This window comes from Panthera onca, chromosome X (genome assembly GCF_046562875.1).
Source record: "Panthera onca isolate mPanOnc1 chromosome X, mPanOnc1 haplotype 2, whole genome shotgun sequence".
Lineage (NCBI taxonomy): Eukaryota > Metazoa > Chordata > Mammalia > Carnivora > Felidae > Panthera > Panthera onca.
This window is the reverse complement of record NC_138357.1, coordinates 14,029,350-14,048,388: the sequence shown is the minus strand read 5'-3', so window position 1 is coordinate 14,048,388 and position 19,039 is coordinate 14,029,350. Positions and strand designations below refer to the sequence as shown.

The following is a 19,039-nucleotide window of genomic DNA, read 5'->3' as shown; positions in this document are numbered from 1 at the left end:
TTGAGAAGCTAAGTTTTCACAGTCAACCCTTTCCTAGTTTTATGTGCAACGAATCAAATTCAACAATTTGCGAATTCACTGAAGTATACAGAGAAGCTAAAGCTATAATTAGATGTTAGAATTTGTGTCTACTGCTTTTGTAGGGTTATTATATATATGATGGCTACTGGCTATATGCAAAATCCATCCCAGAAATCAATTTTGATTTAATAATGATCATGTTCTTCTATATTGGATATGAGAGTGCTGATATTTATTTTAAATCTATTTCCTTTTATAACTGAGTCAATCCCACTTCCCTCAACAGCTGTAATGTTTAAACCACTGCCCTCCATCTAATTCTAATTAAATTTATAAGCCTCTATGACAATAACCCTAGAAGTTAAATTGTGTGAACTTGCTGATATGCAGATTTAACATAACTGGAACATTTTTATAAGTTACAGATGTTTGCTAAGAGGACATTCATCACACTGAATTGATCAATGAGTTCATCTAAACTTTAACATCCTTTCTATATAAGAATATGGGCTACACCTGAGAAGTCGTAGCACTGAAAATTAGGCCTTAAATTGTGGCATCAGAGAAACAAAACAAATCTGCACAAGCGTACTGAGCATCTGAGGCCTTTTTAACATAAACCAACCCCCGCCCCCCACAGCCTGAAGTTAAAACACGTGTCAGAACTGATTTTAATTCACCCAGACAATATAAACTAACCTTCCAGTAAATAATGGTATTTAAGCCCAGGGACTAGGATGCTAAACCCAGAAAATCCTTTGCTGCTGGATCCTCTTTTTTTATGTTTCCTCGCTTTGGGAAAAACATGTTCATTTTTCTCTACCTCAGTTTAGCCAGTGGTAAACTTAGATGGCATGCCTAAGAATCAATGGTCATTTCTCAAATTTTTGATGAATTATCTTATTTTTCTACAGAGGTTTGGGATTCCTGAAAATATAATGTCAAAAACTGGGCTAACTTTCAGGAGCAGGCTATTTACTCCATGCCTTTCCCAATGGATTGTTCACTGTTGCAAAAGAAAAAAAAAAATAATAGCAAGAACTATATGGTTGGAAAATCAGGCAACATCTTGACCAGACCATCAACATGAACATCTGTGATGGGAGAAGAAACTTGGTGAATTTAAGGTACGCGGAAAGAATCCAGCAGAGAAGGGAAATCTGTCCTCATACTTCAGATTCCAAGACTGGGCCCCTGATCCTCAGAGAGACCTGCTTTTGGATCTCGCGTCTCATTTGCTGTGGCAGTCCCAGGACCCCAGGACAGGGCAGTAAAATCACTCCTGTAAGTCCTCTCTAGAAATACACGGACGGAAAAGGTTTACTCGTCAAAGGATTTCTACTTGCGTCCACATGTTAGCAACCCCGACCCCGACGACACCTCAAGCGACCACCAAGCGCTCTGGAAATGGAAAACTAGCATGGACGAGAGGTAAGGAATCAGGCAGGTAAAAAGGCTGCTACGGGGTTCTGAAATATTCCAAAATCAAAACAAAAGGCTTTGGGTTTAGCTTTGACTTTGTGTTACCCCGTCTCTAATATCTGTTCTTACTCCTCTGTTAAAATAGATGCTAGGACATTAATGATACTTTCATTTAAGACTCTTGATTTTCTGTAGTTAATGTTTATTTCACCCGGCTCTGCAGTATGGATTACAAACAGATTTATGCTATTAAATATTTATGCTATGAAGTTTTGAGGAACTCTCAAAAGCTTGCGTACAACTCATTATTATTGGCAAAGAAAAACCAAAGGTATGAACAAAGTTTTCTACGCACAATGAATAATGATTTCCTTATAGTTGCGGAAAGACTTCGTTCTATCATCGACAAAAGTAAATATGTTATGAAATAATGGCTAATTATGATTCTCTGTGCCACAGATGGTTTCTCCCTGCCACTTGAGCCTACATCAAGTCTGTCCCCCGTGGCAACAAGAAAAAAAAAAAAGGAGGGGGGAGGGCACAGTGCAAGAATCCCGAGATTAATCATGGAAAACAAATGACTATCTCTGAACCAATAACGACGTGGCAGTATTGTTTCTTCATTTGGTGGACCGAAGGGGTGGGGGGAGAAACAGTAAAAATGTAGAAGTGAATTTCAAAGAAATTGAGGGATGTCCAAGCAGAAATGCGAAAGAAGATAGAAAAGAGGAAGGAAGAAACGGCTTCCAAGGATCAGCATCTTCCTTCACCTCAAGAAACAGTCCTTCTGAAAGGTGAAGTCAATCTGCTTGTAAGAGCAGAAGACGACGACCAGCGTCAGAAATTTCAAACCAATAAAGGACAAAGGGCACAGGAGTTCACGGTTTCTGACTTCATGGCGGGGGTGGGGGTGGTTCTCAGCAATCCTTTTTCTCGGCCCCAGATGGGCGGTTTTCAACCCAGGCTACCCGCTAGCATCAGAAGGCGATTCTGATAGGTAGCTAAGTTGAGAACCGCCGTCTGAACTAGGCGTCAGCAAACTTTTTTCGGTAAAGGGTAAGACAGCAAATAACGGAGGCTTCACGGGGCCCTGAGGGCTCCGCTGCAACTGTTCAACTCTGCAGGTTCCGGCACAAAAGCAGTCGCAGACAAGAAGTAAATGAATGGGGTGGGGCTGTGTTCCGATGAAACTTATTTGCCAAAACGGGTGATGGGCTAGATTTGGCCCTCGAGCTGCAATTCACCCGGCCCTGGTCGGCCGGCTAACCCTTTCCCAAACAGCTCTTTCAAATCTCCACGGACGCCACCCCAATGCCTCTGATTTTCAGCAGGGGACCTCTCGGCCTACTTCACGGGAAAAATACAGGTCTTTCGGCTGGAAATCGCTCTACTTTCTTGTCCGTCACCTGCAGACTTGGTACGCCTAGGTCTCCGTCTGTCCTCATCCCGGCCTCGTATCGCAGAAGCAGCATCCCTCTTCTCGAGGTGAATCTCAACATTCCATTCCATCAGTCTCCCCAACTCTTGTCCTCAACTCAAGTCCCCTCTTAGCTTTTGTAATACCATGATTATCTGCCACAATGAGTTCCTTCTCTGCTGCTGGCCACTTACGTGATGGTATTCCCTAATATTATTTGACAAACCCTCTTTTCTTCTTATGCTACACATTCTCTCAACTATTCTGGTGGCATCAACCACCACCTACGTGCGAGAATGCCCACGTTTTTATCTCTAGCTCACATCTTTCTCAGACTCTACGTTCAGATTTTCAAGGATCTATAGCGATCTATACCCTGGTATCTTCCTCCCAGTTCTGCCTTTTCCTTTGGTCGCCATCTTGGTTAACAGCTTCACCATCAAACCAGTTGCCAAAGGTAGAATTCTCCCTTCCCCCCCGGGGCCCCTGATAACCCACCATTGTGCAAGTTTTAAAAAGCATCTCTACCTGAAGCTACTTTACTTTTGACCATATGTGGTGGTCGCGCTTTCCCTCCAAATCCAGATGATTCTGCGTCTAAAACAGCTCATGAAGAGCGCATGTCCTTTTAGCCAGTGCAGATGGCTTAAGGCAGACCCTTGTCATGCCTCACCAAGATTATTTTCGATAACGTCCTAATAGGTTAAAAAATAACTTTTTTGATGTCTATTTATTTTTGAGACGATGCGAGAGACAGTGCAAGCAGCGGAGGGGCAGACAGAGGGAGGGAGACACAGAATCCGAAGCGGGCTCCAGGCTCCGAGCTGTCAGCCCAGAGCCCGACACGGGGTTCAAACTCACGAGCCGTGAGATCATGACCTGAGCGGAAGCAGGACGCTTAACCGACTGAGCCACCCAGGCGCCCCTGGGCACCATACTTTAAATGATGATGAAATGGAGCGCTGAGGTTGGTAGTCAACGTGCTAAAGGGAGTCCACACCATACTCCATGAGGAGCAATGAGAAGAACTGGGCAACTTATCCTGGAGAATATTCAGATTCTTTCCTGGAGCAGAGGAGTTAGATCTCTTTCCCTGTACGAACTCCAGGATTATCAATCAGACAGCTTTCCTCCTTGACGAAAGCATAGATTCTTTTCCTTAATAGGAAATGCTTAACTTAAGGTTGCTTTGCCTTAATGGGAAATCCATACAGAGTGTCTCACATTTTGCTCTCAGCTTGCCCATCATGGAAAGGAAGCCCATGGATCTACAAGGCCAATTCCTCCCGGGAAGTCTTCTTTAGAAAGGAGCTCATGTTGGCATTTACCGATCTGCTAAAATAACGGTCAATCTGAATGCTAGGCTATGCATTTTTGACCTCAGTTCCCTAAATGTAATACTGAATGCCCTGATTTTCTTGAGTGGAGGGACCTGACATATTACCTAACGTACATGACTTTGTCTTTAACTTACATGTTATTTCCAAAATTAAAAAAAAAAAAAAAAAGCAATTAACTGCTGCAAGATTTTTAAAAAATTCACCCTTCTGGATTCTTGACCAGTCATTATTGCCTAATAATTCTTTCCTACGCCATCTGGTATTTACCTTCTCAAAAGTACGCCTCGGATATATTCCATTTCCTTCCCATGCCTGCACAGTAGTTTCAGAAAACAGTCATTTATTTTATTAACGACCTACCTTGGTATCTGGCCCTGTCGAGGTAGTCTGTGGATCTAAACGAGGTTAATTAAAATCCTTCTTTATTAAATTCTCTTACCTTAACGCACAAATCTGAAAAACAAATCCCCTTTCCTATCGTTTGCAGGAATAGCAGTCAGTGTATTAACTAGTGACACACGTCATGAATAGTACAATAAATCCGAGTTTATCATTTGTAAAAATAATAACACCCCTGCACTTATCAAACACGACAGCTGAAATGGCCTGACAGGAATGCTGATAGCGACCAGGGTTGGAGGATTATTATGCCACAATAGAATAATATTCTGTTGTAATATGAAACAAACTACCCGGTTTGCCAAATGAACGGGTCCTTTGTGGTCTTACTTGTCTCTCACCTCTTTCCCGTCTTGGCCTCTGAAAACACAGGGTTATGACACGGTCTCCACCACATCTCCCAACAGCCTTTCTACACGCCTGGCTTTGCAATAAATCCAGGGAATGGCCGAGAGCAAAAAAGTACCACTTTGGTGCTTAGAGGAATACATTTCTCTAATCGTGCGGATAGCCTCCTTCGAGGCTATCTAGTGGGAGGTTGGGCAAGCAATTTTCTCCATTTTCAACATCCTAGCCTTTTCTTAAAACACAGGAAATTCAAAACGAAGACTACAGAGAATTCACGTATTAAGTGGTCTCCTACGACCTGTAACTCGACCTACTGATAAGACGGAAATCCTAACCCTGGTAACTGCACCGCCTCTGCCTATATCTACACGTTAAACGTTTTTAAAAAGCTTAATTCGGCCTCATATTCCTAAGCTGAAGTCTTGTCTGCATTATTTACACATTTCTTGGGAACAGCAGGTATTTGTACACACAGAGAAGCCGAAACGTGCTTGATGGAAAAACAGACAACAGATGTGCCCCCAACTGAACTTCAGATAAGAGAGCAACTTCCAGAACTGTCCTGTATGTCCTAGAATTAACTGGAGGAAGAGCTCGCCTTGAGTTCTTTAGGGTGAAGCTGGATCAATAGATGTTGAACTGACTTACAGAAATGGCTTTGCTCCCCGCAGGTGCAACGCAAGCCAGCCAGCCAGAGCGTTCTATTATACGCCACATAGAATAATAACTCGGGCGTCATCATGTGCGAAAACGTTTCGTGGATCTCTGATGTGAACCCAACATTGTTAGCTGCAAATAGTTAACTAGCAATAGACAGAATTTTCACAGGAAGTTCATCTGTCCTTTCAAAGGAGACATTTCCATCAAGAACATTCTTCCTCATATCCCAGAAATCTGCAACGGTTACACATATGTAGCATATTTTAGTTCACATCAGATGAAAACCAGAATAGTCCAAACACGAACACAGTGAAAGTCCTACCGAGGTGTACAGGTATCCCTCGCTGTTCATTGCCAAATACAGCTTAGTTTGAACTCCTTGAATAGCCACCACTCGAAGACCCACAGGGATGAGGTTAAACAGAGCTGAAATAAACAAAGAATGTGAAAACAAGGTCATCATTCGGAATTCCATAGCTTTTCAAGGCTTCCAGCAGGTCTGGCCCTCTAACAGTAACGGGTGCTTGGTAAAAATAGACAGACATATACATTTACCCACAGATAGGGCCTTTAGTATTCTACCCTTGATTTCTGGTGGCAGTCACACAACTGGGACCATAGCTACATATTCTCAAACACCCTGGGGAAACTGGAAGACAATTCTATGGTTTGTATAGTGTTGGAAGTAGGGAATCCTGATGCTTTTGAAGCGATACGCTTCCAGGAATCGGTCTATACATTAAAGAGCTCTATCCTCAACGAACTATTTTAAACCGCTCCCCTAGATGACTGCTGAAATTCACAGACATGGTTATGATCTACCAGTTGGGGAGAGATTCCTAGAATCTTAGAAAAGATACCAGTGCAACTCCCTCATCTAAATTATCTGTATTATTTCCAATGGAACAACCCCAAAATGAATCCAGGCCTTGGAAGAAAAAAAAAGGCATTTTGTAGTCTTAGGTTCCCAGAGTAGTATTTCTTACAGAACCAACGTGTTCCAAGACAGGGTTGAGGAGGGTGGTGGGTATGCCCAGCTTTTTGTCTCTAGGAGCAAAGGTGAAAGGAATACAAACAATGAAGTCGAGAGGTTTGTTTGTTTATTTAGCAAAATAGTTGTAAGGCGGCAGCCCGCTGGTACCAAAGAGGCCTCCGTTTCTCCATTTGAAGGTTTGAGTGCGTGAAACTTACACCCATGCTCTCCCCACAATTACACACCACTCACTGGAGAAAACCGGTGGGCGTCCTCCCCCTACCAGCTGTCTACTCCCTCCTACGCCGTGAATAAAAATAAAACAGTACATTTTTAAAACGTAGTGCCTGCCACACACATCTTTTGAAGCCAGCCTGTGCACCTTTCTCTCAAGAGTCCTAGACCAACGTTGATGATTTTTGCCTTGGTGTGTAAGTTCATGGAGGATGATGGATCAGGCTGCTATCATCTCTCTGAACAAGAGTGTAAAAGAGTCCCCACGTGGGTAAGAGCGGACTTTCTGAGACCTCTTACCTTGATGTATGTAAGTGTGTGTGTGTGTGTGTGTGTGTGTGTGTGAATAACATATACATGTGTTATATACATACGTTATATATATGTCTATAGGTGGGGTAATATGGATGAGAAACAGTAATGAAGAACTAAATATTCCTTGGGGAGCCTACAATGTCTATTTCCCTTAAAATCAGGGTGTTAGCAAAGAGGAGCAGGACATCGTACAGTTCAAAATCCAAGTGTTCCTACCACGTGCTACCGATGGCATCCCATTCAATGCTCATCATATTAAAAGCTGTGCCCTTCTGTTATGTGAGGTAAAGGAAAGTAACTGCACAGATTGCGAGCCAGGATCTCATGCTGTCTTTGACAGTGCAATGCATAGGAACGAAGTCTGATACCTTTGAGTATGTCATGTATATATCTCTTTCTGTGGTTGATGCCCCGCTCACAGCAGGTGCTCACCACACATTTGTGGACTGACAGCAATGCGTATGGTGAAAACGTGACAACGCTGTATTTTTGGAATGTGAGAGATCATCACATTCCCATTTTGTGGAAGTTCAGAGTTGAAAAATTCTGAGTTCTAAAAAACCAAACACAAACTTCCATATGGGTTTGGTATAAAAGCCATACCACTACGTACTACCAGACAAATGGAATACCAGCCTGGGTCTGAATCGTAGCTTAGTCATGCTAATAGGGGACAGGGAATGACAGATGAAATTCAGGATTCTTTCTAGAACTTCATTGTTTACGACATTTGGAACCTCTTTAGTTCTCTTAATGCAGCTTATAACAAGCAAAAAAAAAAAAAAAAGAGTGAAAACGATTTGCTTTTCACCATGTGCCTCAACTACTCTCTGGTGTGGGTTTTAATGAGCAAGAAAATGCTTAAACTCCAAACATCAGAGAGCAGTAAGTGGAAGAGTAGCAAAGACCATCAGCAATCCATGCCCAGGATTATCTATTCTTGAATAATGGTATTAACAATATAGTAGAACATGAATTTTTCACTATGTACCATAAATTTCTATGAAACCCGATTCAAGATAAAAACTCAGCACTCTAAAACACAAATATTGAAGAAAGCAGCAGCGGACAGCGGCTCGTCTAACTAGTCCAGTCTTTTCTTTAGACATTCATGATAGATAACAAACTGGGTTGGCTGAAAGTCTAAAGGGTTGTCAGCCTTTCCAAATAAAAATGCAAAGAGGGGCGCCTGGGTGGCTCAGTCAGTCCAGCGTCCGACTTCGACGCAGGTCATGATCTCACGGTTCACGGGTTCAAGCCCCACCTCCGGCTCTGTGCTGACAGCTCAGAGCTTAGCCTGCTTCTGATTCTGTGTCTCCCTCTCTCTCTTCTCCTCCCCCCCCCCCTTGCTCTCTCTCTCTCTCTCAAAAATAAACATTAAAAAAAATTTTTTTTAATGCAAAGAAATTATATCAAGGGTAAGCTTGGGCAGAATCACTATTTTCCTATGTGCCTGTGTTTCTCTAAATCTGGAGTACTTTCTCATGGACAGAAGAGATTACTTCAATTAGGATGAACATATTCTAAATAGAAGAAGAAAACGACTGATTTCATTTGTGTATCTAAAACACATTCATTAAGTACCTAAAATCTCGTTTCTATTTCCATCAAAGTTTTGAATAAGCTTTTTTTTCTTTTAAAGTTTATTTACTTTGAGAGAGAGGAAGAGAGAGTGCTTTCAGGGGAGGGGCAGAGACAGAGGGGGAGAGAATCCCAAGCGGGTTCCTTGCTGTCAGCACAGAGCTGGACGTGGGGCTCCATCCCATGAACCCGCAAGATCATGACCTGAGCTGAAATCAAGAGTCGGATGCTTAACTGACCGGGCCACCCAGGTGCCCTTGAATAAACTTTTAACAAATAATGAGGCTTTTGTTTCTTGTTTGTTCTCTGCTGTGTCTACATAAAAACAAACTCCTACCTTGAAGGGACCATTTTCTCAGAGATGTGCACAAGTTGGCACTTAATGTTTACTGAATAGGACACTGAGGTCATCCTTCTTCATTAGTTGGGCTAAGGTCAACTTCTCAAAGGGAGCAATTAATCAAAGTACATCTTAATGTAGATTGGGAAGACCTGACACCTTGAACTGGGAACACTCCCGGACATTTAAAGGGAAAGTTGCCTATTCTTTTAAAATAGCCCTCATTGCACCCAAGGCAGATAATAAAACTCCTGCCATGAAATGTCTATCATCTTTTCCTTTTCAGGGGGAAATACATAATTTACAATGGCTGATATGCTCATGATGAGATTTTATTGAACTGACATTTACCACTGCAATAAATCTAAGGTCAGCTTAAATGTATTATACCAAACACATGTTTTTAGGCATCGATATATCTGGGTAAATGTGAACTAATTCGTTTTATCCTGCTTTTGTTTACCACATCAGGATTAAAAGGTCGTAAAATCGATTTGAACTAAACGTGCAAAAATGATGAGAGGTGCTGAAAAATAAGAAAAATAAAAACACAATTCCAGGAATACACATTAAGGAAATACTATATAAACAAAGGAGTTACAGGTGAATAAGAAACCAACTGTAGTCTTGTTCTACTCATTTAAAATAACTAATGAATGCCAAGAAAACCGCTTGGCTTTAGGGGAAAAAAAAGAACAAATGTATATGGCTGGACTTGCACTGTAACGATGATCATTTTAATAATCATTTCAATCATGAAACGTTCCTGTTTCATGATGACTTGTGCCCTCCAATATCCTCAATTGGGAAGATGACCTAGTCCCCCCGGCTTCTGGTCACACTTGGCATCCGGGGTAGGGTCAAGCCCCACAGACTTGGAACCTCTTCTGAGATGCTTTCTACTTGTAGGCTTCATGTTGTGGTAATACTTACCACTACTGTTTGACTTACCTCTCATTACTACATTCTGCCTAAACACAGATTCTGGTTATCAGGCCACACTCTTTCAAGGTCTTACAATATCATTAGCACACAGAAATGCCATTCGTATCAGAGGCATATGACAACTGAAGGCAGGAGCTGTGAACACGTAGAAAATCTACTCCATGATTTAAAGCCTGTGTGTAGGTAGATAATGTATGTGTACGAAGGTATATGAATATACGTGTGTATGTATATGTGTCTATACGTTTCTTAAAATGGCCACATACCGTATGATCTTGACACGTTTGACATACTGCTGTTTACAAAACACGACAAACGAACTAATTTTTCCTTTTCAAGTGACACGTGTGAACACTAGCTCCCAAATCACTTTTTCTCCGATTGTAACCTGGAGAAGAAGTCAGAAGTAGAAGGGGGAAAACTTGACGGGGTGGGGCTCATTAGCAGCTAATCATAACTTCCTTTCGATAATGCCCAACGGATCTATTCTGCCGAGGCGCTTTGAAAACCAGACCAATGCACACCCTCCCAATTCCTTCCCTAAGAGCTGATTCTACATAAAACTTACGGGAATGTTTTACTACTGATCCCTGCGTACGAACGTCTGTATTCTGTATATGATTACGGTAAAACCTTCTAGTTACACTGGACTCATTTTGTCAAGGAGAAGAGTAGGCACAAAAGATCGTCTAGGATACTCACTGTAGAACTTTAGTATCACAGCGGTAACACAGCATTTTGCAAGAACAGTGAGAACCATTTAGTGTGGATGTTTTTCATCCTAGGTATCACCAGGGCTTTCTTCAAGGGTAATTAAAAGTGACTTCCTCTTGAGGTCATAGCTTGGCCATCAGCCCGGGGAGCATTCTTAAAAGGTGAGAAACTGTCTTGACACTTTACATTGGGACCCCTGTCTATGGCCTTGCTGTCTACAGCCAAACATCTCTAAAAATGCCGCTGAGGACTCGTTACCACTCTGATGGGCTTTCCTTGGCTGCTTTCTGAGGGGACGATGGGGAGGTTTCTGGGAAGTTACCAAAGCCTGAGGGAAATGCGACAGAAATGAGGGAAAACAAGAGAACGAATTGTGAGAAGTAGGTGTTTCAGCCTCACGGAATATTTCACTGGGTCTGCAGAAGTCTGCAGCATGCAAGTGAAGTGAAGAGAGGGCTTCGCTATTTGTGAGTCTGTTTCTCTTATTTCAAATAAATAAAGCACATGTCATCAAAAGGTTATGTCACGGCTTAGACTCACCTTACTTCAATCATCAGAAATAACAAAACTGACTTTAGTTTCGACGTGCTCCCTTTTGGTTAAGGTTCGCCATTATGGTCCCAGCGTGGCCTTCAGAGCACGGTAAAAAAACAAATAAAACTCTACAAGAAATCCCTCTCCCCACCTGTGGAGGTATCTCAACTGTTAAAATCCCAATTAGACACGAAACCACTCCTCTCTCTTGGGATGAGATCGGTTCTTAAGAGTAGAGATAACATGCTATTTCGGGATCGGGTGTGTGGGTGAGTAAATTTTCTGTGGGGGGAAAAAAGTAATAAAAATCCAAAGGCCAGCCATAAATCTATCCAGATTACCATGGAGATGACATTTGGATTGTTCTCCAGACGGTGTCCACATCATTTGCTGCAGTTCGCCACTTTAGACATTTTTCACGTTCAACTGGCTTCAGGTTGACCCGCATAAACACGAGTACGGGGCTGGCGGCCTTTCTGCCCTCGGGTCGGAATTTAGCAAGGGTTGTTCGTTAACAAATAAATAAATGAAGGAAACGCGCCATGTCAGCAACGGGCTGGGGATCTACTATTTATTTCGCAGTCACTTACTGTAAGTGCTGTCCTCGTCTTTCGTGCCGTCGATGGTTCCATCTGCCTGCAGCTGCAGGTGGTAGCCTTGTCGGCTGTAGAGTTTGGTGACTATACCCTTAAGCTGAGGCTCTGCAAAGAGAATGGGAATTTGCATCAATCGGTAAGTCGTGCACAGGCGGCGGGAGAGACTCGGGATCCGAGATCCTGATTTCATTCGCCGACGCCGACGTTGCTGTCAAGGGTCACGCTACAACTTTAAAGAGTCCTCGCAAAGAAAACGCGCAAAGCAAACCCCCAAGTTTCCGAGGAAATGTCCAAACCGAAGAAACGACTGCTTTCTACCTCGTGACTCGGCCAAGCCCTAAAGCTTCTGACGGCGGCTGGTTTCTGACAGCGTGTGCCCCGGTTTCCAGAGCGGTACTCTAGCTCATGGAGCGTTCGGGATGGGTTGGCAAACGGCAGGCTCTGCCTTTTCACAACGTGCCCCTTTTCACGTGGAAGGAAAAGGAGAAATACGAAGGTAAGTTAGAGTGGTTTGCCCACCAGGGACCAGGAACCACGCTAACAAAAAGACTTCCCTCAGAATCATCGCTATTTGAAGACGGAGGGAATGGAGTCCCCTCCGTTCTGAGAATGTTGAAAAGGCACAAATAATCTGGAAAACCCAGCTGTGATACAAGAAAAGGGGGGGGGGGGGGAGGAGAGGAAAAAAAAACCAACCGTTACTACCATACCCTATCGTGTTAGTTATGCTTAGGGAAAGTGGGTGCAAAAAGGGCAGGGTTTTTGTTGGTGGGGAGGAAAGAAAATGAGTTTATACTTATCTTCACATTTAATACCAGAAACATGATCGTCTAACCACACGGGTTTCTCAATGGAACGGATTTTCAGTTACGAATCACCGCAGGTTAAGGAAGCACCTAATTCACCAAGAACAACCCTGCTATCCCAAATTTGCTTTGACTGAACACAGTCCCCTGCACTGAAACATTGTGTGTGTGATGATTCAGGCCACATAATCATGCTCTGCAACCGCTTCCGCCTTTCGAAAACAAGCCCAATGCACAGCCAATGCCTTAAAAACTTCGAGCAAACAGAAAATGGATGTCTGCGTTTCCATCCCATAGCGTGCGGAACACATAAACAGAGAAAGAACAAACTGATGACTAAGTCTGAAATTCTGTATTATTTGTCTCGTTAAAAGTAAGAAAAGAGCGTAAAGGATTCATTTGGTGAAGATCGGCCAAATACGCTGCATGCTCGCCTGAAGGGCTACCTTGACGCAACCTGACACTTAGAGCTGTGTGAATTTCCCCCCCCCCCCCTCCGCCCCGGGCACCGGAATATCGCGCTCCTCTTCTCACGGAATAGGTTCCAAAGGACCTACGATCTGGCTAGGAGTTTAAATGCGCTCGTCAACCCTGCATTTTGGTCGCGAGTAACCAGTCTCACTAGTCTAGCCAGATCACCAAGCTCTCCGCCACAAGGTTCTAGGAATCCACTCCCCCCTTCCCCAGCAAATATTTCAAAGGTGCACCACAAGTCAAGTCTGGGCCGAGGAGCTCGAAAGCGAGCAAAGAAACGGAACGCCTGGATCGCTCGCCGAAGCCCACGGCCCTCGGGGGGGGGGGGGGGGGTGGAAGCTCGGAGGGGAAGGGTCAGAGTTGCAGGGGTAAAGGCAAAGGAGGGTTTCCCCGGGCTCACTAGGGCGGGCAGCGGTGTCCGCCCGGCTCGGCGCCCGCAATTTCCACGCCACACACACGGCAGCCACGTCTGGGTGACGCCCGCAGAGCCCCCGGGGCATGCACCCATGTGGCACGTCTGAAGCCGCGGGCGCCCCCCCCCCCCCCCCCCCCCCCCCCCGGGGCCGGCGACGGCCCCGGGCTCTGCGCCTGTCCCACGGCAGTTGCAATGCAGCAAGCCAGTTACCGCTACGAAGGCGGCGAGAAAGCAGTCGCTTCCCACGCACGCACACCGGCTAGGTGGCCACATCCGCACCAGATGGGCCCCCGACAAACTCACCTACGCTTCCACACACGCCCTCCAGCCCCCCTCCACGCTCGTTCAGTATGGGGGTGGGGGAGCAAAAAAAACAAAAAACAAAACCCAAAGCCGGCCAAGCGCCCCTTCCAACCTGGTCTCCTTCTGCGCCTCTTCTTGGAGCCGAAGAGTTTGACCCGGGAAAAGACGTTTAACTTGTTTTTGTCGCAGCTGGTCTTGCCTTTGCTGGGGCTGCTGACACACTTGCAGGCGTTGGATTTCTCGCGCTCGCGGGCTTGTCTCTTCTGACGGATCAGCGAGCTGGCGATAGCCGCCGCCATGGCCACGACGCCCACCACCACCACTTCTTTGGCGGCCCCTCTCCGGCTTCGCCTGCGCCTCCGCCTCCCGCTCCTCCGCGGCGCGCCCCGCTCGGTCTGGCGCCGCGGCCGCCCTCGTCTCCCCGGCCGGCGCTCGCCCGGGCTTCTCCGCGCTCGGCCGTCAGCCGAGGAGGGGGCTCAGCATGCCGTCCGGGCTCCTCGGGCGGTGGGCCGGCTCCCGCGCGGGCTGCGGGCTGCCTGGGTCCGAGCCGACGCCACGGCCCCGGGCCGGGATCGCGGCGAGAGACTGGCGGCGGAGGCGGCGCGGCGCGGCTGCGTGCGCTCGGCCCCTGCGCCCCGAGGACACTGTGCGAGTCCAAGCGGCTCGGGTCGGAGTTTCGCGGCACCCCCCGCCCTGTGCCGCGCGGAGGGGGCCGGAGCGGGGAGGCGGGCGGAGGGAGCGGCGCGGGCGGGAGAGAGGCCGCGAGCGCGGGCGGCGGGAGGGGGGGGGGGGAAGGAGGAAGCGCGCGGGGGGAGCGCGCCCTCGCCCTGGCCCCTCCGAGCCTCCGACTAGTCCTTGCAACTTCGGGGCCTGGCCACCGGGAAAAGTTGGCCCGTGCCAGCTGGCCGACGGGGATCAAACAGGTAACGGCCTCGCATCTCGGCGGCGGCGTTGGCGGCGGCGGCGGCGGCGGCTGCTGCTGCTCTGGGCGCGGCACAGTCTCTGCATAGGATTCCGGTCGCCGCCGGCACCCTCCGGAAGAGCGCCGCGGCCTCCCCGAGGCCCCCTCCCCCGGCGGCCCCTCCCTCCCGGAGCCCAGCCCGCCGGCGCCCGGCCGCCCCGCCCCCCGAGGCCCCGGCGGGCCGCGCGCTAACACCTGTAGGGGCTCTGGCGCCGCCCCACCGCCCGGAGCCTCCTGCCCTCCTCTTCCCGAGCCGAGCCTCGGGAGGAGGCGGTGGCGGAGGGGGCGCCGGGAGGAGGCGGTGGGGCTGGAAGAGCGGGGGCGGGGGGGGGGGGGGGAGGGAGAGCGGGGAGGGGGTCTGGCCTGGAGACGCGGGGGGCCGGGCGGGGGAGGGACCGTTGCCTCAGTGCCGGACTCTGAGCCGGCCACGCTGCCCCGGGCTGGAGCCCCTGGGAAGTTCGCCGCCCCCCCCCGCCCCCGCCCGGGTCTGCGACTCCCAGCAGCCCCTTCCCCCAAACACACTCCCCCGCCGAGGCGTTTCGCTTGGCGACACTTGTAGCCCTTCGGGAGCGAGGCCAGGGCTCGCAGACGGGTTCAGCCCTCGCGGCGGCGGCCGCGGCAGCACCGGCGGCAGCGGGCACTGCAGAGCTGCGCCCGCACGCCACGCTGCCACCCAGTGGTTTTTGCTGACTTTTCAATTTCAGGCCAATTTGTGCGGTCCGAACCCCGCTTTTCCTCCGCCCCCAAGTCGTTCGTTCGGGTTCGGGATCCCAGCGGAGAGCTTGGGTCGGGTACAGTGAGCGGTATTGGGGAAACGCTGCCGCTACATTCTTGGCTGGACCTCCCTTCCTCCCTGCTTTCCAGATCTTTTCGGGATATGATGCAAAACCAAATGCCCAGATCCCGGTCCTTCTTTCTTGCCTGAGATCCCAGCCAGGAGACTCTGTCGGGCTTGTTAGCCCATCAGAGCTGGATCACCTGAGCCTTTGGCAGATTTCACTCCCCACCCCCCCACCCCGCCAGGGGCTTCCGCTCCTCCCCACCCCCGTCTTGAAGTGTCTGTTGCCCTGTGAGAAGCACTGTTCTGTGTCTGCAAAGGCAGGCTGGGGTGAAGGCTGCAGGCACTGAGGTGGAGGGTCCCAGGATCGTCCTGCCAAATGGGCTGAAATTCCCTGCAGGGTAATCGACACACAGACATTAATGCTTGTCAGGGTGGGGGTACCCTGCTCAGCTCCCATTGGACTTGGAACGCCTCGAAAATCGGGACTGGGTCTTGGCCATCAGTATATTCCCATCTCCTGGCACGGTGCCTGTCACATAGTTGATGCTCAATAAACCGTTTGTTGAAAAAAATTGATGAGTGACTGATTTGCATTGATTCTTAAGGGTAGGAAGAGGATTCCTAGCCCAGAATGTATGGGATTCGAATTCTAGTTACCCCAAAGGGAAATAACCTCACCAAGAGAGGCCTCAGAAGAAGATCTGGCCAGGGCCAAATATTTGGGGTGTGGAATGGGACTGGTAAGGGGTTCCTACTCCCTCCCGGCCTGCTTTTACCTTCCGCTAAGCATCTGGGCCTCTAACTCTCTGTGATCTGACTGCCTATAGATCATAAGAAGTCTCCTGTCCCTCCCTTAACTCACAGAGGTCTCAGACCGGGTGGGGGGGGGGGGGTGAAATCATCCAGGGGAAAAGTGAAGGAAAGCCATTTTGACTTTGGATCCAAATCACTATGCAATCAGCTTAGCCATTAATCAAGCAGATATTTTCACCCTTTCCTAGCTCTCGTGTATTTCTCAGATGTTTCTGAACTCCAAGATGAGTGTGAGTAGAAGCCTCAACTTCCCGAAGGAGAACCGTGCCAAGACCCCGTTCATTTTAGGAAGGCATGATGAAAGAAAGAACTGCAGCTCCCCACCCCCAAGGCCGAGAGAAGCTATTTTGCCTTTCCTTTCAGTCTTACTGCCACCCCACCAGCAGGATGGCATCTGAGTGGAAGAATGAAGGGCTTTCCTTTGACGCCTATTTCCACAGTGCCTTTTTCTCCTGCCTTCCTTTGTTCCTACCTGTTCACACTGTCCCCGGCTTAACCCCAGGGCTCCCAATTTCCCAATATCGCTCGCCTTTGCTCCTCCCAGACCTCCTCTTCCCATTGTGCTGTCCACCCAGCTCGCTCCTTGATCATGTTCGAGGAAGAAAAAGCATCCTTTGCTCCTTTCTCGAGTTCAACTCACAAAAAGTTCTAGCCTGGATGACGGGAGGCCTGAGTTTGAATCCTGCCTCCGCCACGAATGGGCTGTGTGACTCTGGATGTGTCATTTGTCCTGTTGAGGCTACAGTTTGCCCATCCTTAAAGTCATCTTTTAGACAATATTAAAGGGAACCAGGTTTTAGCGTTCCTTTCAGGGAGAGTTATGCGAGTTATCAGAGCATAGGATGCTGATCGTTCTCTGCCAATCTCTTTTGGCAGGCCTCAGATGAGCTGTAAAGCAGCTGAGGGCATCTGCTCTCAAGAGGCATCTCCAAGAGAGACACAGAAACCCAAACAGATGTGACTGTGATGAGTAAAAATGAGAGAATTCAGACAGCCTATATCAGGAGCAGCCTCAGTACCTTCTGCGCAGGAAGGAATTGGCCGTCTTTCTGAAACTCCGAAAATGAGAGATTTCAAACACCCGTCCTTCGCGAAGGTAAACATCATGGGAGCCACTTGCCAGTTGGCTCTGCGTCGTCACTAACAGTCCCTCAAAACCTCTCCGTGACCCGTTCCCAGGTGAAAGACTGACGAGCGCAAAGGGAGAAAAGGAGGACGAGCAGTACCGGCATCTCACCGTTAACGGAGTAGGACAGCAGAGGGGGTGTTGTAGAGACTGGGCTGCCAGTACCACCGTTTGTGGCCATCTAATTATGTCCCAAAGCCCAGAGAAACGACTGGCTAGAAATACAAATGAGGAGATTAGAGAAAAGCCATTAGCAAATGCTCTTGCTGCTTAACTCCAAGCAGGAAGAAAAATGCAACTTAGAGAAATCTTGTCTATGTCCCACTGGAATACCAGGGACAGAAAGAGTGACAACCGTATTCTGTAACGTAACCCGACACATTTATTAGCTGGCAAAGAGTCTCTCCTAGTCAGATCATTTGGCGGAATTATGCTTCAGAAACAAAGGTCTCCAGAACCAATTTTTTGAAGAAATGGATTGGCTCTTCTGATTTGCATTCAGAAGGAAAAGTCAGGGACAAATCCTATAACCCATATAAAAATTTTATTGTTCAGTCATAATTTATGAACATCAAAAACCATAGAGCACCCTGATGGTATTAATCATATCTACGAATTCAGCTCTTTGCCATTTAATTAGCCATAGCAGCTGCAACATCGAGTTCAAGGCCTCTGATTACCTGCTTGGCCATTTAATCAAGAAAACCTGGGGAGGAATATGGGCTTCCGGGGTGGAGGGTTCGCCCTTGATCATAAAAAGAGAACACGGGGAAATGAACTTCAGCTTCCGTAGGTGGGGATTTAAGTTTCGTACAAGGAGAAAACATTTTTTTTCCATAAGGGCTGTTCAAAACCATAATGGCGTACTGGTTCTTCTATGGAAGCTTTATGAATACAACAGAAACCTCATCTACCTCAGTGGGTCTGTGGGTTGGTTCCCCTCGAGGCTCTCATTCGGTCCTTAAGACTACTAGATTTAGTAAACACGCCCGTGACCTGCAACCTGGAAGCGGTCACTTGGAAAGGGGGCGGCGATAGCGGTGTTGAGAAAGTTCAAGGTCCTGTCTGATGGGGCACGGGAGCTAGCGCGCACCTTTGCCTTTGGAAGATCCTACTGGGCGAACTCGGATCCTGTGGGTCAAGGCAGTCACAATCATTTTGTGAAGTTTCTCTGGCCCAAGGCGGGGGAAATACTTTGCAGATGACAGTAAATGTATTCTTAACCAAATGAGTTGCCTCAGTGGTGAGGGAACTTCTAGAGCTAACACAAGCACCGGCTTCTCTGAGTTCTATTCAGTTTTCTTTGATGACATTCAAAGATTCTGAAGGGACGCTTGCTATTGTATGAGCTGACTGGTGGCTAACAAACGTACACAAAGTGTGTCTACGATGAAACATTTACGGCCGACTACAAGACGTGTCCGACTCAGAGGCAAAACACCTGTAACACTGGGTTCATTTCTTGCCCGGTGAACGAAATCAGCTCAACGCAAAGCTAAGGGGAAAAAACGATGCGAGGAC

The 19,039-nt window shown here is 47.6% G+C and overlaps 1 protein-coding gene across 4 annotated transcripts in view; it reads right to left on the bottom strand.

Annotated features, from left to right (window-relative positions):
- FGF13 (fibroblast growth factor 13) overlaps positions 1-19,039 on the bottom strand; it is a 448,029-nt gene that overhangs the window by 51,737 nt on the left and 377,253 nt on the right. For 2 of the 4 annotated variants that reach the window (XM_081793722.1, XM_081793725.1), the window contains 2 exons: positions 11,834-11,944; positions 5,930-6,033 (listed from right to left, as the gene is read on the bottom strand). In XM_081793722.1, coding sequence (XP_081649848.1) covers positions 5,930-6,033; positions 11,834-11,944 — 215 coding nt within the window. Of the gene's footprint in view, positions 1-5,929; positions 6,034-11,833; positions 11,945-13,519; positions 13,641-13,949; positions 14,535-19,039 lie in introns of those variants that run through there. The other 2 variants (XM_081793723.1, XM_081793724.1) reach the window with 2 other exon arrangements.